The sequence below is a fragment of the Crassostrea angulata genome, chromosome 7, assembly GCF_025612915.1.
Source record: "Crassostrea angulata isolate pt1a10 chromosome 7, ASM2561291v2, whole genome shotgun sequence".
Lineage (NCBI taxonomy): Eukaryota > Metazoa > Mollusca > Bivalvia > Ostreida > Ostreidae > Magallana > Magallana angulata.
In genome coordinates this window covers 58,058,327-58,076,436 of record NC_069117.1, presented here as the reverse complement: position 1 = coordinate 58,076,436, position 18,110 = coordinate 58,058,327, and the positions used below count along the sequence as shown (strand labels likewise).

Sequence of the window (18,110 nt, the reverse complement as noted above, 5' to 3'; positions counted from 1 at the left end):
AGAAAGAGAGCAGCCGTCCCAGTTCTGTCGGACCTCTGACTCAGCTCCCCGACAGGGTTACGGTAAAACTTTATGATTTCTCTAGTCCAAGAATAGATGCGTATCACACCATAATTGCTTTCCTTCTACGATGACAACAAAGCAATATATATGTAGAGTTAAAGATTCAACTATTGATTTGGACACTTAAAAACCATTGAACTCCAAACTGAATTGAAAACAATTTATTGATAATGAAATGAATGGATAATCCAAAAATTGAACTATTAATACGGCATGGTATTGATAATACACTGAAACAAATGCAAACAATTTCACGGCGCAAAGAAACGACCAGTTCACAGTTGTTCCAAGAAGGACAACTCTAATCACTTTCCATCCGCCAACATGGAAGCATGGTAATGCACGTGTATGTTATTGGCCCTGGCGTGTACCACGGGGACGGGGTAATTCTTGTCCCCGTTCTCACCGTCTCTCCCTTTCCTCCCCTCTCTTCTCTTCTGCCTCCGCCTCGTCACGCACAGCCCCAGGAGGATACAGCAGGAAATCATGGACAGGAAGACGAAGACCGTGCACACGGAAATGATGGCGATTATGTCCCGGGTGGGCACGAACTCGTCCAATATGTCTGATAAAAGACAATCAAAAAATGTACATTGCTGTGATAAACGCACACTTATTACAAGAAAATAGAATTTTAACAATTCACAGCCGAGTTTAAAGTTTTTAAATATTGTCATAGATTGGGTAAGGGGTTAGGAAGGACTCTGGGACTAATAATGAATTTTATTACCTAATCAAAGGGATTTTGTTGTTTGAATACAAATTAAATATTTGCATCTATTTTGAACTGCCGGTCAATAGACTGCGATCTATTAGACCGCCGGTCAATAGACTTTGATCTATTGGACCGACAACTTAAATCAGAACGCATGTATGTTAATGTTTCATCCTTTCGATAGTTCTCAGGAAATGTATATTCCTTTAAATAGACGCTGTTTTCTGTACTTGGTGAAACCAAATTCAAGGTTATCAAAATGGTGTTCAGGCACGTAGCATCGTTTTTGAAAGTGGGGGGGGGGGGGCAGACCCATCCAAAAAATCTTGACAAGCAAAAAAAAAAAATAAAAATAAAAATAAAAGTTTTCAAAAGTCTTCAAAATCCTAATCCGTGGGGGGGGGGGGGGGGGGGGGGGGGGGTATACTAAACTATACTTTCAAAAAAAAAAATTCTTCCGTACCGAAATTTTTTTCCCTCCAAATCATCAAATTCCTAATCCGTGGGGGGGGGGGGGGGGGGGGGGGGACAGGTAACTTCAATTTGACTCCTCATTTCCTTATTTTCATATCAATTTTTTTCTTACTGCCAAAAAAGTGGGGGGGCCAACTCCATTATAATTCATTTTTTTATATGTAAATTTTAAAAAATTTGTTGCTGCAAGAAAAAGTGGGGGGGGGGGGGGGGGGGAGGCCCCCCCCCCCTGGGCCCCCCTGATGCTACGTGCCTGGTGTTTCAAATAATCAACAGTTTTAAAGCCTCATATAAGGTAAATCTAATGGGTTGAAGACTCCCCCTCCTTTGTGTAAACTAATATTAATTTGAGATGTTGTTAAGCATGCGGCAGGTTTTGTGCATGTAAACGATGAAAAAACGTAAATTGCATAATGGCAAGAAAACCATCTGTAATATGCAAATTGTAAACATTGAAAAGTAAACAAGAGGCCCATGGGCCACATCGCTCACCTGAGGAACAATAGATATGATAAAATCAGCTTAATGGAGTCATAATACAAACTATCTGGACAATGTACAATAATACATGTAGATCCTGTATAAAAAAAATCCATTTTTCCCCCTGGGTATTCTTATTTTATAACCATTAGTCCCTTTTCTAACAGGATGATTTTATAGTCATATCATATGTTGAGTATTGCAGTTCTCAAAAAGATTCTTAACAATAGTTTATATATGGGATACAAACGTACATCAAACTCTGAACCTTCTTGTGAGGCCAAAGAATTGTCCTGGGGCCAAAGTCTTAACAATAATAAAGAATCATCTGGCTGATTAGTTTTTGAGAAGATTTGTAAAGATTTACTCTATATATTTATATGTTAAACTTCGACCCCCCATTGTAGCCCCAACCTACCCCCAGGGGTCATGATTTTCACAACTTTGAATCTACACTACCTGAAGATGCTTCCACACAAGTTTCAGCTTTCCTGGCCGATTAGTTTCTGAGAAGAAGATTTTTAAAGATTCACTCTATATATTCATATGTTAAACTTCGACACCCCATTGTGGCCCCAACCTACCCCCGGGGGTCATGATTTTTACAACTTTGAATCTACACTACATGAGGATGCTTCCACACAAGTTTCAGCTTTCCTGGCTGATTAGTTTCTGAGAAGATTTTTAAAGATTTACTCTATATATTCCTACGTAAAACTTCGATTCCCCATTGTGGCCCCACCCTACCCCCGGGGATCATGATTTTCACAACTTTGAATCTACACTACCAGAGGATGCTTTCACACAAGTGTCAGCTTTCCTGGCTGATTAGTGTCTGAGAAGAAGTTTTTAAAGATTTTCTCTATATACTCATATGTTAAACTTCGACCCCCATTGTGGCCACACCCTGCCGTTGGCCTCGGGCAATAGATCATACAAAGCTGTTCCCTGCACCAAGGGAAAAATATTCTGGTCTATTGACTGCTCAAGCATTAAATAATTGTATAATGTATCTATTGTTTTAGTGCTAAGGATAGGGTATGGGGAATTATTCTTCCACCGTTAATAAGGTAATAATTTTTAATTACCTTAATTAAATGTTGCTTGTAAAATAAAGGGCTGTTGATTGTTTTTGTTAAGTTGTATTTGTCAGTGAAAATGAACTGTAAGATGTTAAATATGAGGGTGTTGTTTTTCAGAAAACATGTTATAAGTTGTTGTTTCCTACTTAAAAAGTTGTTGTCTGTCAGATTACAGTTTGCCAGTAGAAGTTTTGCCTATCAGATACATTTATACATGTAAGTTACTGCCTGTTGTATATTTTGCCAATATGTTTTCTCAATAGAGAGTATACATCATGGCTTAACTGTTGTTTGCCAGTCAGACTGTTTGTTGTCTGTCGGATTATAGGTTTTTGCCTGTGTTGTTCATTTGTGAGTAATTTACTATTAACAGGAGTTTTGTCCGACAAATAAAATCAACTAATCGCCTGTTGGTTGCCAGTAAGAGTGTTTTGCCTGGGTAGTTTTTGCAACCTTCAAAATCCCGTATTAACAACCAACGTTACGGCTTGTCACTAGTGGATCCTGGATTTGCTGAAAGGGGGGGGGGGTCTAGGGGCAGCTTTGATCCCTCCAGTGGGTCCAAGGCAAAGCCCTGATGGGGCACAGGAGGCAAAGTTTCCTGAAGCTTCCATTGAAATTCTTTAAACACCTTTTTAGGCTATTCCAGCTTTAATTGTAATATTATAAGATCGATGAATAACAACAAACCCCCTGATTTCTATAGTTCTACTAATTCTTTTTTAAAGTTTGGTCATAAAAAGGGGGAGCACACCTTAATCAACCAGTGCATGTCACGTGGTTTCAGTCTATAAGAAAACAAGTGAAAAGTTCTCAATGTGAAGCAAACCGGGTTATTTTATGTGAACCGTATCCAGATATCAACCCTGAATTGATAAACACTATCCACGGTATCCAGAGAAATGGAGTGCCCTTTATGCAATATTCTGCGAGAAAATGACGAAGTTCAACAGCAGTTTTTTTCATATATTATCAAAACTCAAAAACAAAGTAATATACATATCTCTGATATATGTACAATCGATCTGCAAAACAACAACTTCCATCTCAAAAAATGTTAAAATATGTAGGAAGAGTTATCTGTACTATATCTGTGCCGTATGCAATACTTTGCCAAAATATAATAAGTCCAAAAGCTGGTATTTTTTTCATTGATTATCAGAAATTAAAATCTTAGCAATATGCACACCTCTGATATATGTACAATTGATTTGCAAAAACAACAACATCCTATCCTCAAAACAGAAGGAGGGTTTATCCGTACAAAATAAGGATACCCTTTTGGAAGCCGCCCGCCCGCCATTTACATCATTTCAATAACCGGATAATTCAGTTGGAAATCCGGTTAAAGATAAATACGTGTTGTCAATAAAATATGTTCAATTCAATTCAATTCAAAGTTAATGTTGAAAAATTGTGCGAGGAGTCTCGAGAATTTCCGAAAAGATGTCAGAATTTCCCCATTTTAAATCCCGTAAGAAACTTCTAAGGGTGAAATAGGTCTAAACGTGTAAAAGAGGAAATCTTTAAAGAAGATGGGTGGATAAGGCGTGTAAAATGCCAATACGCGGTCGGAAAGGCTACTGAAAAATTAAAGTATCAATAAATCTGATGGTTTTTTTAAAATCATTTAAAACAATATACATTTTACATATCATTGATTTTTAACCTGTAGGTATGTTCAATACTTGGAATATGTTGACCCAAACAGGCGTATACGTATCAAATCCTGCAAATACTGTCATTTTTTAGAACTTCAATGCATTTTCTTTTATAGAGTGGGTCTGTGCTCCATATTCTTCTCATAAACTAATTAAGGTCTATAGAAAAACAAACCGATTTCAATCAACAAAAACGTGGAGAGATGACCCACTATACATTAAAAATATAATTTTGTATCCAAACAATTGAACGTTTTGAGTCCGGTAGTTCGTGGCCTTAGTCACACATAATATTTAAAAAGCCCACTTTGTTGTGTCTGAAATGGCTCAGTGGTTAGAGTACCTGGCATAAGCTAACCTTATATATCTAGGGTTTTTATGTTACTGGTTCGATACTGCCAAAATTTCCGACAATATTTTCTTTTCTTATTTTTTGTTAAATATATTAAAAACTGACTATAGTTAGACATTTCGCAAAGTTGTATTATAATATATTTGAATAGATTTAATTGGGGAAAAATAAATATAAAATTGTATTTCACTACTAAACCGAATGGGCATTTGCGCCATCTTATTCCCCCATCTTCAAATTTTGCCATATATTATTATCAATTATCAATTCATTTATTGACAATTACCATGTCGGCATACAGTCATGAATATATAGATGTTACTAGTAATCGTTTTTCACTGATATGTATATGTATTTATTGAATCCACATACTAGTAAGTGATGGAAGTGGTAACCTTGGACATACTTTATATAAAACTTGCTAACTGAAAGACTTTCATGTTTGCAATGCATAATCCACATAGACTTTTTATTTTTTGGTTGTGAACCTGAAGCGATAGAGGGGGCGTTTCAAACAGATTACCTGGACGATTTTTTTAAAATTCTAAATGAATTCAGTTTGGGCACAACGACTTAGGTACATACGATTATCGATATATAAAGCAAAATGTGGTGGAAGCAGATACTTGGGACAGACATAATAAGCGGCAGTTCAGAAATTAAAACATGTCAGTGAAATTACCGTCTTGTGTTTCGTAAAATGGATTCTTAATGTCAATTAAGACGTTTATTTGTCAGTGAGTAATGTTCTCTGCCGAAATGACCCGGAAGATTTAAATGTCAGTAAGATGTTGTTTGGAAAGTTGTCGCTTTTTCAGTGAACAGTGTCACTGTGTTTTCTGTAAGAGAATACAAAGCTCGAAATTAATTGAATACCACGAGTTAAGTTTTTTAGCGGTTAGAAAAATATAGAAATGGAAAGGACTTTCTGTCATTGGCGCAATCAAATTTGTAAATTAAGATATTAAATGATGTGACGGTTATTTCAGTATATTAGAGGAAGTCGGTGGTAGGATCTAATCAAAACTAATCAGTGTTTGTTCATACAACATAAAAACTTCAGCCATCAGAATACATATACATGTTTAACAATCTTCAGATTATCGTGATGGTTTATCGCATTTGTGACACGTACCCTTGACGTCAGGCAAATTGGACGACTGGTTGCTCTTTGAATTGACATCTGCAAAAAAAAAAACCCCTCATTGCGTACGTTTTGATTATGTATATGTATTTAATAAAAGATTTGGTTAGAGAGAGAGAAAAAAAGTCCCACAAGGCCCTGTACCATTGTCCGTTGATATGTCAGGGAGTCTCATGTTTGCATTTAAAGCTTTATTAGCGTTAGCGGGTTATGTACATTGTTTCTGCAGTGATCGCTACCTTCATAACCCGCATGAACAATCAAAAAGAGTATTTTATTGTTTTTATTTACATCTATATTTAAACAACTTAATAAATGGATTGTAAAAATTAAGTTAAATTAACTAAATTACTGTTAATGTACCTTATATAAAAGACGTTACATAAAAGAAACAGCCTAATCGTCTCCTATGGGAATTTGAGTCTGACATCTTCATGATCTTCCTATTGTCTTGCCATCTTGTGTCATATGCATTAGACAAATCCACAACTCAAATTTTATAGGGTACAGAACAAAACGAGATCAAAATTTAACTCTTGCGAAGACGTCATTATCCATTATTATGAAATTACTGAATACCATGCAACCATTTTTACCCATTTCTGTACAGTAATGGGTAAAAATGGCTGTAAGTATATGGTTTTCAATTCTCGTGTAATAATGCATGATGACGTCTTCACAAGCTTAGTTTCAGCTGACCTGATTGAATTGTAGTGGTGGAGACACTCGCAGAGGAAATATGTTGCTGTGTCCTTCTAGACGTCAATGAAACACTTGACGAGCTTGAGCTGAGTACAGATGTCGAGACGCCATTTGGTGAGCTTGATGTCATTTCAACCGTGCTTCCGGTTCCTGTTGGAGCAATGTCTGATGATGATACATCAGATGATGATGAGGATGACGATACATCAGATGATGTTATACTAGTCGTTGTGTCATTGCCGCCTACCGTTGATGACTGGGTGTCAGTGGACGAGACCTGTGGCGCCAGTACCGGAATACTTGGCGACAGGATTGGGGCCTGTAGAGTCGGCGGATGAAGGGAGGAGGACCTAGTAGTTGTAGTCAAGGTGGGACTAGAAGGATCAGACGTGATGATCTTACAGATGATGCTCTCTAGCGAATACTTGATCGTTTCAAGGTCGGTGAACGAGGTAGCCCGGAACACGTATTCTTCGTGGGATGCAATGGCGAACAGCTCTGTCGGGTCTACGCCGGACTCTACGCCGACAGAGATTATGGTGATTCCAGCTTGTTTCACTTCTTCTGCCACGGCTCGCGTTGAAGAGGGTCGATTTGACGCACCGTCTGTGAATACCAGAAGGACCCGTGTGGCGTGAGATCGCGCGCCATGTTCTTCGGTGAAACTATGCCACAGCGTGTGGTTAAGTCCCAGGTCTGTCAAAGTTCGCCCTCCACTGTAGGGCAACTGGTGTGTCGCGTTTATAACTTCCTCTTTTGTGGCATACTGATTCAAATTGAAGTGATTGGTGACGTTTGATTCGGAAGTTACCATTCCAACTTGAACGACATCCGGACCGACGTTGAAGTCGTAAACCAGATCAGCGATGAAGGAGGTTAGGAAGACGAAGTTAGTCTCTCCTACACTTCCGGAAGAATCCAAAAGAAAAACAATGTCTGCCGTACTCTGAGTGCAATCTGAAATATTTTATATATGAAATCACAAAATGTCGGCCTTTATTAAGCATCACACTGAACAATTTTCGTGTATTTTATGTAATTTTTTTAATGCCGCAACATTTAATTACCAGGTATCACAATAAAATTTTTTCATCATTCGAAGATATTTTCGCTCGGGCTTTTTGTAAGATCATAAATGGTTTATAAATGTCTTGATAATATTTGAATACCACCTTTTTTAGAAGACGCAGTTGATTTGTATCGTATCAGGAAGCCATGTCTGTTCTCGGAGTCGTCACTGCTGAAAGACACGACGAAGTCCCTGCCCCGAATATTTCCAAAACTGAAGTTGTTTTCTGAACACAGGTAATTTGTAGTGGATGTAGAACCTGTGGGAAATAGAAAATAGACAAAAAATTGTATCAAAGGGGTAATATTATATAATAAGAATATGAAATGAATTAAATAACCTAAAACAATAACTAATATTGACCCTACTTGCCTTCATAAAAGCTTAAATAGTCGAACGTACATAATTCGTCATATTCAATATCTAAAAATAAAACCAAAATGTTGACGTCATATCCGGTCGAAGCTTTAATTTCCCACTCGCAATTTGCATTTCTGAAATGGTAAAGGAAACGCAAGTAAAACCATGCACGTATCTCATTTTATTTGATTTTTTATTGTGTATATTAAAAGACAAACGATCTTACGATTGGTAAAAATCTGGGAAATTTGGCGATGAAATATAACGAGCCGTGTCGTCTGCCAATAAAACTTGTCTTCCTTGGCAACCACCGTCAGCTAAAATAAGCCCAAACAAAGTTACCGTAAACGTCATGTGAACATAACATAATCTTAGCGTAAACTGATCCTATACGATTGCAATGCTTCCTTTATCCTTTCATACTTAGATCTGCCGCAGACAGGAACAGCAGGCGGAATCCTTGTTTCGTCGAGAAAGAAAACCTTGAAGTCTTGGACACGAAGACAACAACCAGTGAGGAACCGGTCAACGTCACAGGTCCGAAGGTCCGGCCCCTCCCACACACACTGTCACCATTTATAACATCCGTCTCGTTGTCTACCGAAACAAAATCAAGATTACGGCCATGTTTCTTGAATAAGAATAAATTATCAGTGTACTGAATGTTGAAAAAGTTAACCTTTGTACAGCTTTATGTAGTCTCCTGAGAAACAGGGGACCTCACTGATCATTAAACTGAATACGAGGCTGCTGTTAGGCATCGGCTGAATTTCCCACCGACAGTTCAAACCCCTGCAAAGTTAATGTGCATACAATCAACTACAAATTATACTAAATACTTGACTTTGAAATGTTTGAAAATTAAATTTATGCTAAGAAACACATTTGATATCGGATGAGGTATTTATGGAATTTGGATTTACTAAATTTAAAGTATACGTGAGACGCTAAGACCTCCAGGCGATAGGTGGCAATCGTCATTATAAAGGAATTTGTCTATCTGAATAATTAAAAAATAATTGAAAAAGATAGCCTTAATAAAACCTTGTTTAATGACGTTTACAAGTTAAATCGATTCCTAGTTAAATTTCTTCAGAGATAACCATTGCCTTGCATTTTTTAATGATAATTTTTTTTACAAATACTTAAATCTTTGCTGGATACATTGCAATTATTCGAGTGCCAATGCGGCTTTTTCCACCGTCTTAGGTGCATTGTCTTAATAGTTCACACTCAAATGTTAAACCAATGGTTTCTGAGTTCATATTCTTGATATTGATGTTTTCAACGGTCAGGTCATTTATGATTTACCCTTCAAAACAATGTCCTAAGGGAAAAATATAATTTTCGTAAGAGAGCTAATTTTTCTCTAGGATACTCTTAAAGGTTCCTTAGGGAATTTGAGAGAGGTCAGGTCGTGTTGGCGATGTCATGTAATACATGGGCCACAAACTGCCTGAAAGTTGATCACAGAGCCGTTTCATTACTTTCGCGGATAACCTCGCGTTTTAAAGATGTTTGGTCAAACTTTGGTCCATGGAAGAGAACATAGAGGACAGTTCATTTCTGAAATCTGTAAGTGTTGAAGCTGCATAAGATAATGCTAGAACTTATTTAATTTTCACTTTTTTAGCTGATAAACTAGCAATTAATTTATAATATATAAAACATTTATAATTATTTCATACCCTTGATACATCCGATCATCGTCATATCCGGGGGAAGTGACGTACTGAGGTTCACGCCCTGCTGTTAGCACCATTTTCTCTTCACACTGACCTATCAATTTCAATGTAACATTGGTCATTTTATTGCTGAAAAAGAAAACTGAATGATTCATGCTCAGATTTACTAAAATGGAAATACTAAAATAAAAGAAACCGTCTTTGCTGGTTCAGGGAAGCTATTGAATGTGGCAAGTGTGACATGCCATCTAATTAAAGTTAGAAAATATATTTAAATGGATTCATATCAAGTCATACCAGCCTTAGTAGTATTAAAAGCAACGGGTAATAGAACAAATTAAGGATTTACATGCACATTTGCACTAACTTTATAGTTTTGTTTTAAGAGTGTCACATGATGCAGCTGAGAGATTTTAAAAAAAAATACGAAAATTAAATTGAAAAATCTGAAAATCACAATACATTTTATTAAATTTATTTTCAAGGGATCTTGACAATGTACGAAAAACTAACTTACCGTTAACAAAATTAAATAAAACAACAGTAAAATACCAGGAAAAAATGTTAACAGGAATTGGAAACATTTTTGCGTTCGAGTATACGTGTTGTTTCCAAACAGACGTTGAATCCATCTATACGGACGGACACTCCCTTGGCTGTCACAATGTTTTAGGGTAATTAGTCAGACCAGGGTCTGTCTGGGATACCTGCCCGGAAACCTGACACCGGCGCTGGACCCGGATCAGCGAGCGATCGCTCCTTACAAGGACCAAGGGTGGATTTATAACCCACGTGTTTAATGTGTCGAGAACAGAAATAACAGAGGATTTGTATGTTAATTGTCGGGGCGATGACCACTGCTGGACACGGCTTAATCTCACAGCCTCCTCAAGGATATCAATACTGGCGTTTTATTCGAGTGTAATCTAATTGTTCTCACAGAGATGAATTTAGAACTACAGATATTTATTGGAATGAATGACTACAAAATTACTAAGTAGGTGTTTTAGATACGCCAGAGTTTAACTTTATCAATTTCTTGTGAAACTACAATAAAACAAAGAGGAGGCGTCTTCTACACGTTAGTTCGAGCACATACACTCATGCGAAGATAAGGTTTGGTTGAACAAATTGTAGATGTCACGAAAATTCGCGAGGTTGATAGTTTAAGAAGTATTTTATTCATAATATACACGTAGTATATACAGTGAACATGGATTAAACGGCGGGCAAAATGCCTATATTAGTTCTTTTCAATAAAGATCATGGTTGTCGCAACGCACCGTAAAAATTACGCACTTTGAAATTTTTTTCAAAGATATTTGAAAAAAATATGTATTAATCATAAATTCTTGAATTGAATTTCTAATTCGTTTATAGTATGATGATTTGTTAACACTAGTAAATCTAATTTACCGTCTTTTAGAACGGGGATACGGTCGGGAGTGGGGTTTAATCACAGATACAGGTCAATTACCAGTGCATCATCTACTTGATTACAGGAAGAAGGTTCCCTAACCTTAAAGGACTAGGTACAGTTTCAATCATATTTTGCCCTGTTTTAGAGTGATTTTTAAAGATATCACAAGAAATTGAAATGTAACGTTTATTTACACAAGAATACCCATAAATTAAGAATCTATGTATAGTTACCCGATAAGACTTCCTTAAGTTTAATTGTGACATCATAAACAATACATAAAACTGAACAGAAGACACCAATTCCTTAGTAGTTTTTTGAATAGAAAAATATGTTCGCAGCTGTCGCCCACAATGAAACTCGCACTATAACTTTATCATGTGATATCACATAAAATATATTAATTTCGTTGTGGGCGACGGATGCAGACACATTTTCCTCTTCAAAAAACTATGAGAAAATGTGCTATTTTTCATCATTTTTGACCAAATCTTAGAAATATGCCAAAATGTTGAAGTCATAACTATTCATTGAAACAAGATAAGTGTTTAACCAGGTACTTCATATACACACATGTTCAAGATGGTACATGTGTATTTTTATGAGGTTCAAACAACTTTTGAATTATAGGGCAGCTATTGAAAGAAACTGTACCTTCTTCTTTGACTTTCAAAACGTATGATATTCAGCAACTTGGAGTAACCGTTTAAGATTGGTAAAATTGCACATTAAATACAGTGATAATGAAAAATCGAAATGGCCAAACAATGATTTCCCCAATGGTATGCTAAAGAATCTGCAAGAGTTTCAACATAAACCCTCTTTTTAAGTTCTAATTTTAATTCAGATTTAATTATTATAAACCTAAAAATAGGCATAAGGGTGTGGTTTCTTTTTCTCGCATTGATCTTCTAAAAGATCACAATGTTTTTGTTGAACATAACTAACGTATTTTTGGTTTTTTTGTTGATAAGCATATACAATTGAAGCCAGCTGAGTTCTGTTATACATACCAGATAAGAAGTAAATGTGTTGCGTACAAAAAAAGGGAAAATGCAATTGCTTAGCGATACAGTTTATGTCGTATTTGGATAATTCAAATCTGCCGAGTTGTTCGTGGAACTACGTAAGCTTATGAGAAAATAAAAAATTCTTATCGAGAAACTGTTTATCAAGTTAGCTGAGAATGCATGGGGTTCTTATTTAAACATATCCTACTGAGCTAAACAAGGTTTAAACAATCATTGATTGTATATATATAAAAGTGTCAGTTATTTCGACTAAATATATAAATATATCGTTAATCAATTAACGTTAATATATCGACGATATCAACGCAACGCATTTTGAAACAAAAAAACTTCAAAGTGCATTTTAACACAGGGTACAGATATAACAATAATATACACACACACACACACACACACACACACACACACACACACACACACACACACACATATATATATATATATATATATATATATATATATATATATATATATATATGTGTGTGTGTATGTATATACTGGTAGTTTTACACAGACCTTTTAAGGTAATCTTTAATGACAGAATATAAAAGTGTGGAATGAAAATGAAATGACAAATGACAATCAGTTATATTTAGAAATCAATACGAGAAAAAAGTGAAAAAAAAATGAAGCAAAACAAAGCAAATCAAAGAAAAAATATGCGAAAAAAAGAAAAAAAGAATAAAAAAATATGCAATAAAAAAACAAAACAAAACAAAACACGAAGAACCTCCCCACCCCCACCCCACCCCTTAAAAAATAAAAGGCTTAGCAATATTGTGTAAATCTACGTTTAAGTAACATACAAACACATATTGTTACATAATTCAATTGTATATTGTGAATTTTTTTGTGCTTTTTAAATAAACTGATAAATTTGGTCAAGGATGATGATTAAATTATATAACCCAAGTCGAAACGATTCTCAAAATATTTTAAATGTACGTTGATCTGCAAAATCCTAAGTGAGTGAGTACCTGGTACATTATGTTGTTTTCAATGTTTTAATTTTACATAACTAGAACTCTACTTTTCCTTGTGTAAACAATAAGAGTTTCCTTCACTTTTAATTTAAAAAAGATTTTCTGATGTTCATCGCATTCTGCAAATGTATAACCATTATCTATCTGTAAATGCCTGTACAAAGATTACGGATGTGATAATTAGATAGTGCTTCAACCATCTTATTGATAATGGTGATGAGAATCCATGGGATGTAGACTTATTAAAAAATATTACGTGAGTTAACACCGCAAAATCTAAATTGTATTTTGTACCTTGTAAAATGTAGTAACATAATTAGTGTGTATAAAACAAAGCTAACAACAGCTCAGATATTTACGTTTAGCTTGCCTCAACCATTATTTTGAAATATCTGCATGTAATCAATATTTTCAAAGTAAGTTTAAGTTGCGTGCAGAATTATATTAATGGCAAGTTTTTGCAGCAAGATCAAATTCTAAAAAATACAGCTCATATTGCTATAGAATGACAGGTCTGAAAACATTGTCATCTCATATTCATACAAAAAGTGGAATTTCTTTTACAGCATAATAAAATCAATATAATTATGACATCTACGAATTTAAAGAGGACTTACCTTGCTTGACCTAAGTGTTTTCACTCCCTTATGAAGCATATCGTCATTTACCATTCCTCTTTTTGTCCTTTGATTCTTGGTGGTGGTGCGCCAGCTGGTTCATTTCTCTGACTTTTCTCCCCCCCCCCCCCGTTCGCCTTTTCGCCTTGTTAAGTCCATTGAAGGCACTGAATTATTGCGTTTTGTCTTTAAATTGTTGTTACATGCTTTGGTTTCTGTGATTTTCAAGGCATCCAAATGCAGTGTATGCCAGATTTGATTATACATTTATATTTATCATTTGTGCTTTCAAAATGGTTTACAACACTTCCCAAGTGTCACATTTTCAAATTGTATGTTATACGTAAATTCTATGTTGTTGATGTTTGCATTTTTCAACTAGAAATGATGTTTTCTCTTAATTTGGTCTTAAATTAAATCACAAGAAATATACTTGCAATAAAATAATATTGAATGATAACGTATAGAGTGAATATATTTACTGTGCGCTTATGTAGAGAATATATAAAAGTCAAGATTTGTTAACTGTTGAATAAATAAAATAAGTCAATTCGTTTCTGTAGTTAGCGATTTTAGTTTTGATACCCATTCGCTTGCGAAGCATGACCTCTGGTGGGAGAATGTGATAGAACTTTCCAGAACAAACGTGTTTTATTTTCATACATTTTCATACCACGACAGATTGGTTGTAAACCTTAAACATAAATGAACAGATATATTGAAAATTGACCTAAAGATCCAAATTTAGAGAGAGGTACACTAAATACCTATTCACTTGTTTGAAATAAATAGATGTAGAATAAAAAAAGTTTCTTTTATCCAAGTCAGTGGCAACAAACCGGATTAAGGCCACGCACATATACATCAGTGTGTATATTAGATTTTTCATCCCCGCCCGCTCCTCTATCCAACAATGCAATTTGTTTATTTAGTTCAATTTAAAGGAATAAGACAAGGAAAAAACTTGGAAAAAGTACGTATATACAAAAATGAAAAAAGAATGGTTCAACATATTAAGCATTATATTATAATAATATGTAAAGTGTTAATTCCCGCGCTTGCGCGGGGTATTACCAAGTACATGTATATATTTGAAGGTTTTTTTTGTTGTTGTTTTTTTTTGGGGGGGGGGGTATGTCTGAAACACAGAATAGACTGGGGGTGTTAAAAATGATGTTTTTTAAACGGAAGGAAATTAGATTTACATCTCATATTTATGACATAATTTCTTTAGGTAACAAAAAACATTAAAGTTAACTATTGCTTAATAAATTTTCCCTCACGCGGATTTAAGGTCTAACCAGCGAAGCGCAGTGTGATTAATAGCCATAATAACCCTTATTATAATAGGCATATTTTTTGTTATTTTTACAAAAAAAAACCAGTTAACTTGAAGTCTCCGTTTCTTTCATCTTCATCATATGACATCTTTGATTGGTTTTAACGTAATTGCAATTGCAAAAAATGATAAAATATTCATGACTTCGTTCAATACATCCAAAAACAATTTGTCTGCATCAAAGGTCAAGAATTCAATTTTTCATTAAGGTAATATGTACCAAAAGATATGTGAAAACCAATATTGAATGTTTGCATAATAAATCATGCATACTCAATTACAAACAGATTTACCTTATTTTATTGTGTTGTTTACACTTAAAAGTACGAAAATTATGTGAATCAAACCATTACCCAAAATCACATATCAATACATCAAAGTTGTATTGATAAAAAGTCTCACTCTAGAATTTTATTTGTTTGAATCTGACAGACTTAATTATGTTCTCCATTTTTCTAAGTTGTTTTATATACCGTTACTTTTCACACCATGTATATAAAGTGTATACACTGCACCTTATTAAATGTAATGAAGGCCAATATTTCTAGGTAGATAGCCTAATCTACTTTATAGATACTCATTTTAAATAGTGATACACATGCTAAACTAAGTATTATGTACAGGCACGTAGCATCGTTTTTGAAAGTGGGGGGGGGGGGGGGGGGGGGGAGGCAGACTCATCCAAAAATATTTACAAGCAAAAAAAAAAAAAAAAGGAATTTTAACTTTTCCAAAAAATCTTCAAAATCCTCATCGGGGGGGGGGGGGGGGGGGGGGTGTGCTGGCGTACTATATAACTTCAATTTCACTCCTCATTTTCCTTATTTTCATATCAATTTTTTACATACTCCAAAAAAATGGGGGGGGGGGGGCAACTCCATGATAATTCCATTTTTTATATGTTAATTTTAAAAAATTGATTGCTGCGAGCCCCCCCCCCCCCCCCACCCCCACCCCCCCCCACCCCCCCGGCCCCCCTGATGCTACGTGCCTGATGTACATTTTAAAACATGTTCAAATGAAGAGAAAGTTTAGATAAATAAAGCCATCTATATATAATCGTCTCAGTAAACCACTACGTTAAGAGCCAACGCAGCGAAGAATGTTCAGAATTTATTTTTGTTATAATCATTTATAAAACCATGGGCAGGATCTATACTATATTCAAACAAAGTCAAATAGAAAAATAGCGTAAAAAATGACACTAGCGTCAAAAGAAAAGCCACAACCATTTGTTCTGCTTAACAAAAATTTTTGAAATGATAAAGGTTTAATTTTTGCATTACATGAAAATTTGAATACTTTGTGTACATCAGCCTTACATATAATTTTACACATGTATATCTCGTGTATTATACGCGCATTTCATAACGGGTCCTTATTTTGAGACAAAAATAAATAAAGCTCCATTTTTAGAATATTAATAGAGTAAAATAGAGTATTAAATCAAATATAAAAACACAACAAATACAACGCTTTTGTTTCAAGTTAAATGATTCTACTCAATACGTAACACATAATATAAATTTTGAATTCCTTTTGTTGTATAAAATTAGATAAAACACAATAACATTTATTTTTCTAATACACCCAACTTTTTATAATTTTTAAAATATTTGATTTTTATTATATGGTCTTGTTTAACCAAGCGCTCTCTCTGAGCAAAGCTACGACGCAAAGACAAACCGTCTGTTTGAACTACACATTCATAATAGCTCCGCAAATCTACGGTTTACTTTCAGATCATATAACCGACAGCCGGCCGGTAATAAGATAACAAAAAGTACTTTGATTTCTGCAAAGCCTGCTCTTTACTTTCATTCACTTAATATGACATTCGATTCGATTTCTTATCTCGCATTTGTTGTACAAATATTCGTTTGTAAACAATATTTTTTATCTGTATTATCTATCGTAAAATGTATTATATCCATTTTTTTTATTTGTAAAAGACAAACTTCTTTTCACATATGTGTAAAAAAGGCGAGGAAATGTCAGTCTGATGATTGAAACAAGAAAGTGGAAACGTTCAAGATAAACAATAATTTATTAAAAAAACAGACGAAAAAAAAAAATTGATGAATTGTTAGTGACAACACTTTGTACACACACAAAGCAAGAAAACGTAATGGTAATATTATACAATATCAATCTCACCGATTACTTGCAATCATTAACATTTTTTCAGACAGTTGGATCCCCCCCCCCCCACATTTTTGAATAATTAAAAAAACATTTTCATCAAAACCAAGCACATTAAGAAAGATACATGTTTTACAGTTTTTCTTCATTAACATAATATAATACAGAAAATATTACATCTACAAAAAAACCCTACGCACAAACTGTACACATTTGTATTGAATTTTGCACAAACATTAACATCTATAACATCATTGTATCTATGTGCTACGAGGCTGAGGTGTGTGATAGAAATCGAGAAAAACGGAGGAATAAATAAGATATTATATGAAGTTTGCTTGTATTTAGATATAAATACTGCTTGACAGCAGGAATGAGTATATCTTAAGTCTGTACATGTTTTTATTTGTATAATTTCTAAACAGAACTGATATTCTATTGAAGCAAACAAATATCTAAGTTTAGTTGGCATTCAATAATCTGTCTTAAGCCAACGTTCTTTGTATACATCTATATAATCACAATAAAGGTGTTTAAAAAAAATGTTTCTGGACAATGCAGGCAAAAGTGCCTTGTAACTAATTCGGAATTTTCTATTAAAAAAAAGATATTATTAGCTGGAATTATTCTGAAGAGTATTTGAAATTAAAGTAACGGGGTTTTTGTTTCCTGTGTAACTTTAAAAGAAAAAATATTTTCATGTATTTCCATATTTTTTCTAAAATATATTTCCCTTACGTTTCCATTTCGTCACTGCTGTAATATCTTGTTTTCAAAAGCCTTATCAAAAT

The 18,110-nt window shown here is 34.6% G+C and overlaps 1 protein-coding gene across 1 annotated transcript; it reads right to left on the bottom strand.

The window, feature by feature from the left end:
* Window positions 1-209: 209 nt before the first annotated feature.
* LOC128155632 (uncharacterized) lies at window positions 210-9,909 on the bottom strand. The gene is made up of 9 exons (XM_052817442.1): window positions 9,791-9,909; window positions 8,782-8,894; window positions 8,526-8,699; window positions 8,329-8,419; window positions 8,115-8,236; window positions 7,846-8,001; window positions 6,671-7,630; window positions 5,963-6,010; window positions 210-628 (listed from the first exon to the last, which is right to left on the bottom strand). Exons 1-9 carry the CDS (start codon window positions 9,907-9,909, stop codon window positions 369-371), a joined length of 2,043 nt encoding a protein of 680 aa, XP_052673402.1. The 3' UTR covers window positions 210-368.
* Between the last annotated feature and the right edge of the window lie 8,201 nt (window positions 9,910-18,110).

What these genes read in the sequence shown, in the direction of transcription:
- LOC128155632 (XM_052817442.1), bottom strand. Translation starts at nt 9,909, where the DNA reads ATGACCAATGTTACATTGAAATTGATAGGTCAGTGTGAAGAGAAAATG. An exon ending in CTATTTAAGCTTTTATGAAG is followed by an intron (nt 8,002 to 8,114) that starts GCAAGTAGGGTC and finishes TATTTCCCACAG; the next exon opens with GTTCTACATCCACTACAAAT. An exon ending in AACTGCGTCTTCTAAAAAAG is followed by an intron (nt 7,631 to 7,845) that starts GTGGTATTCAAA and finishes AAAATATTTCAG; the next exon opens with ATTGCACTCAGAGTACGGCA.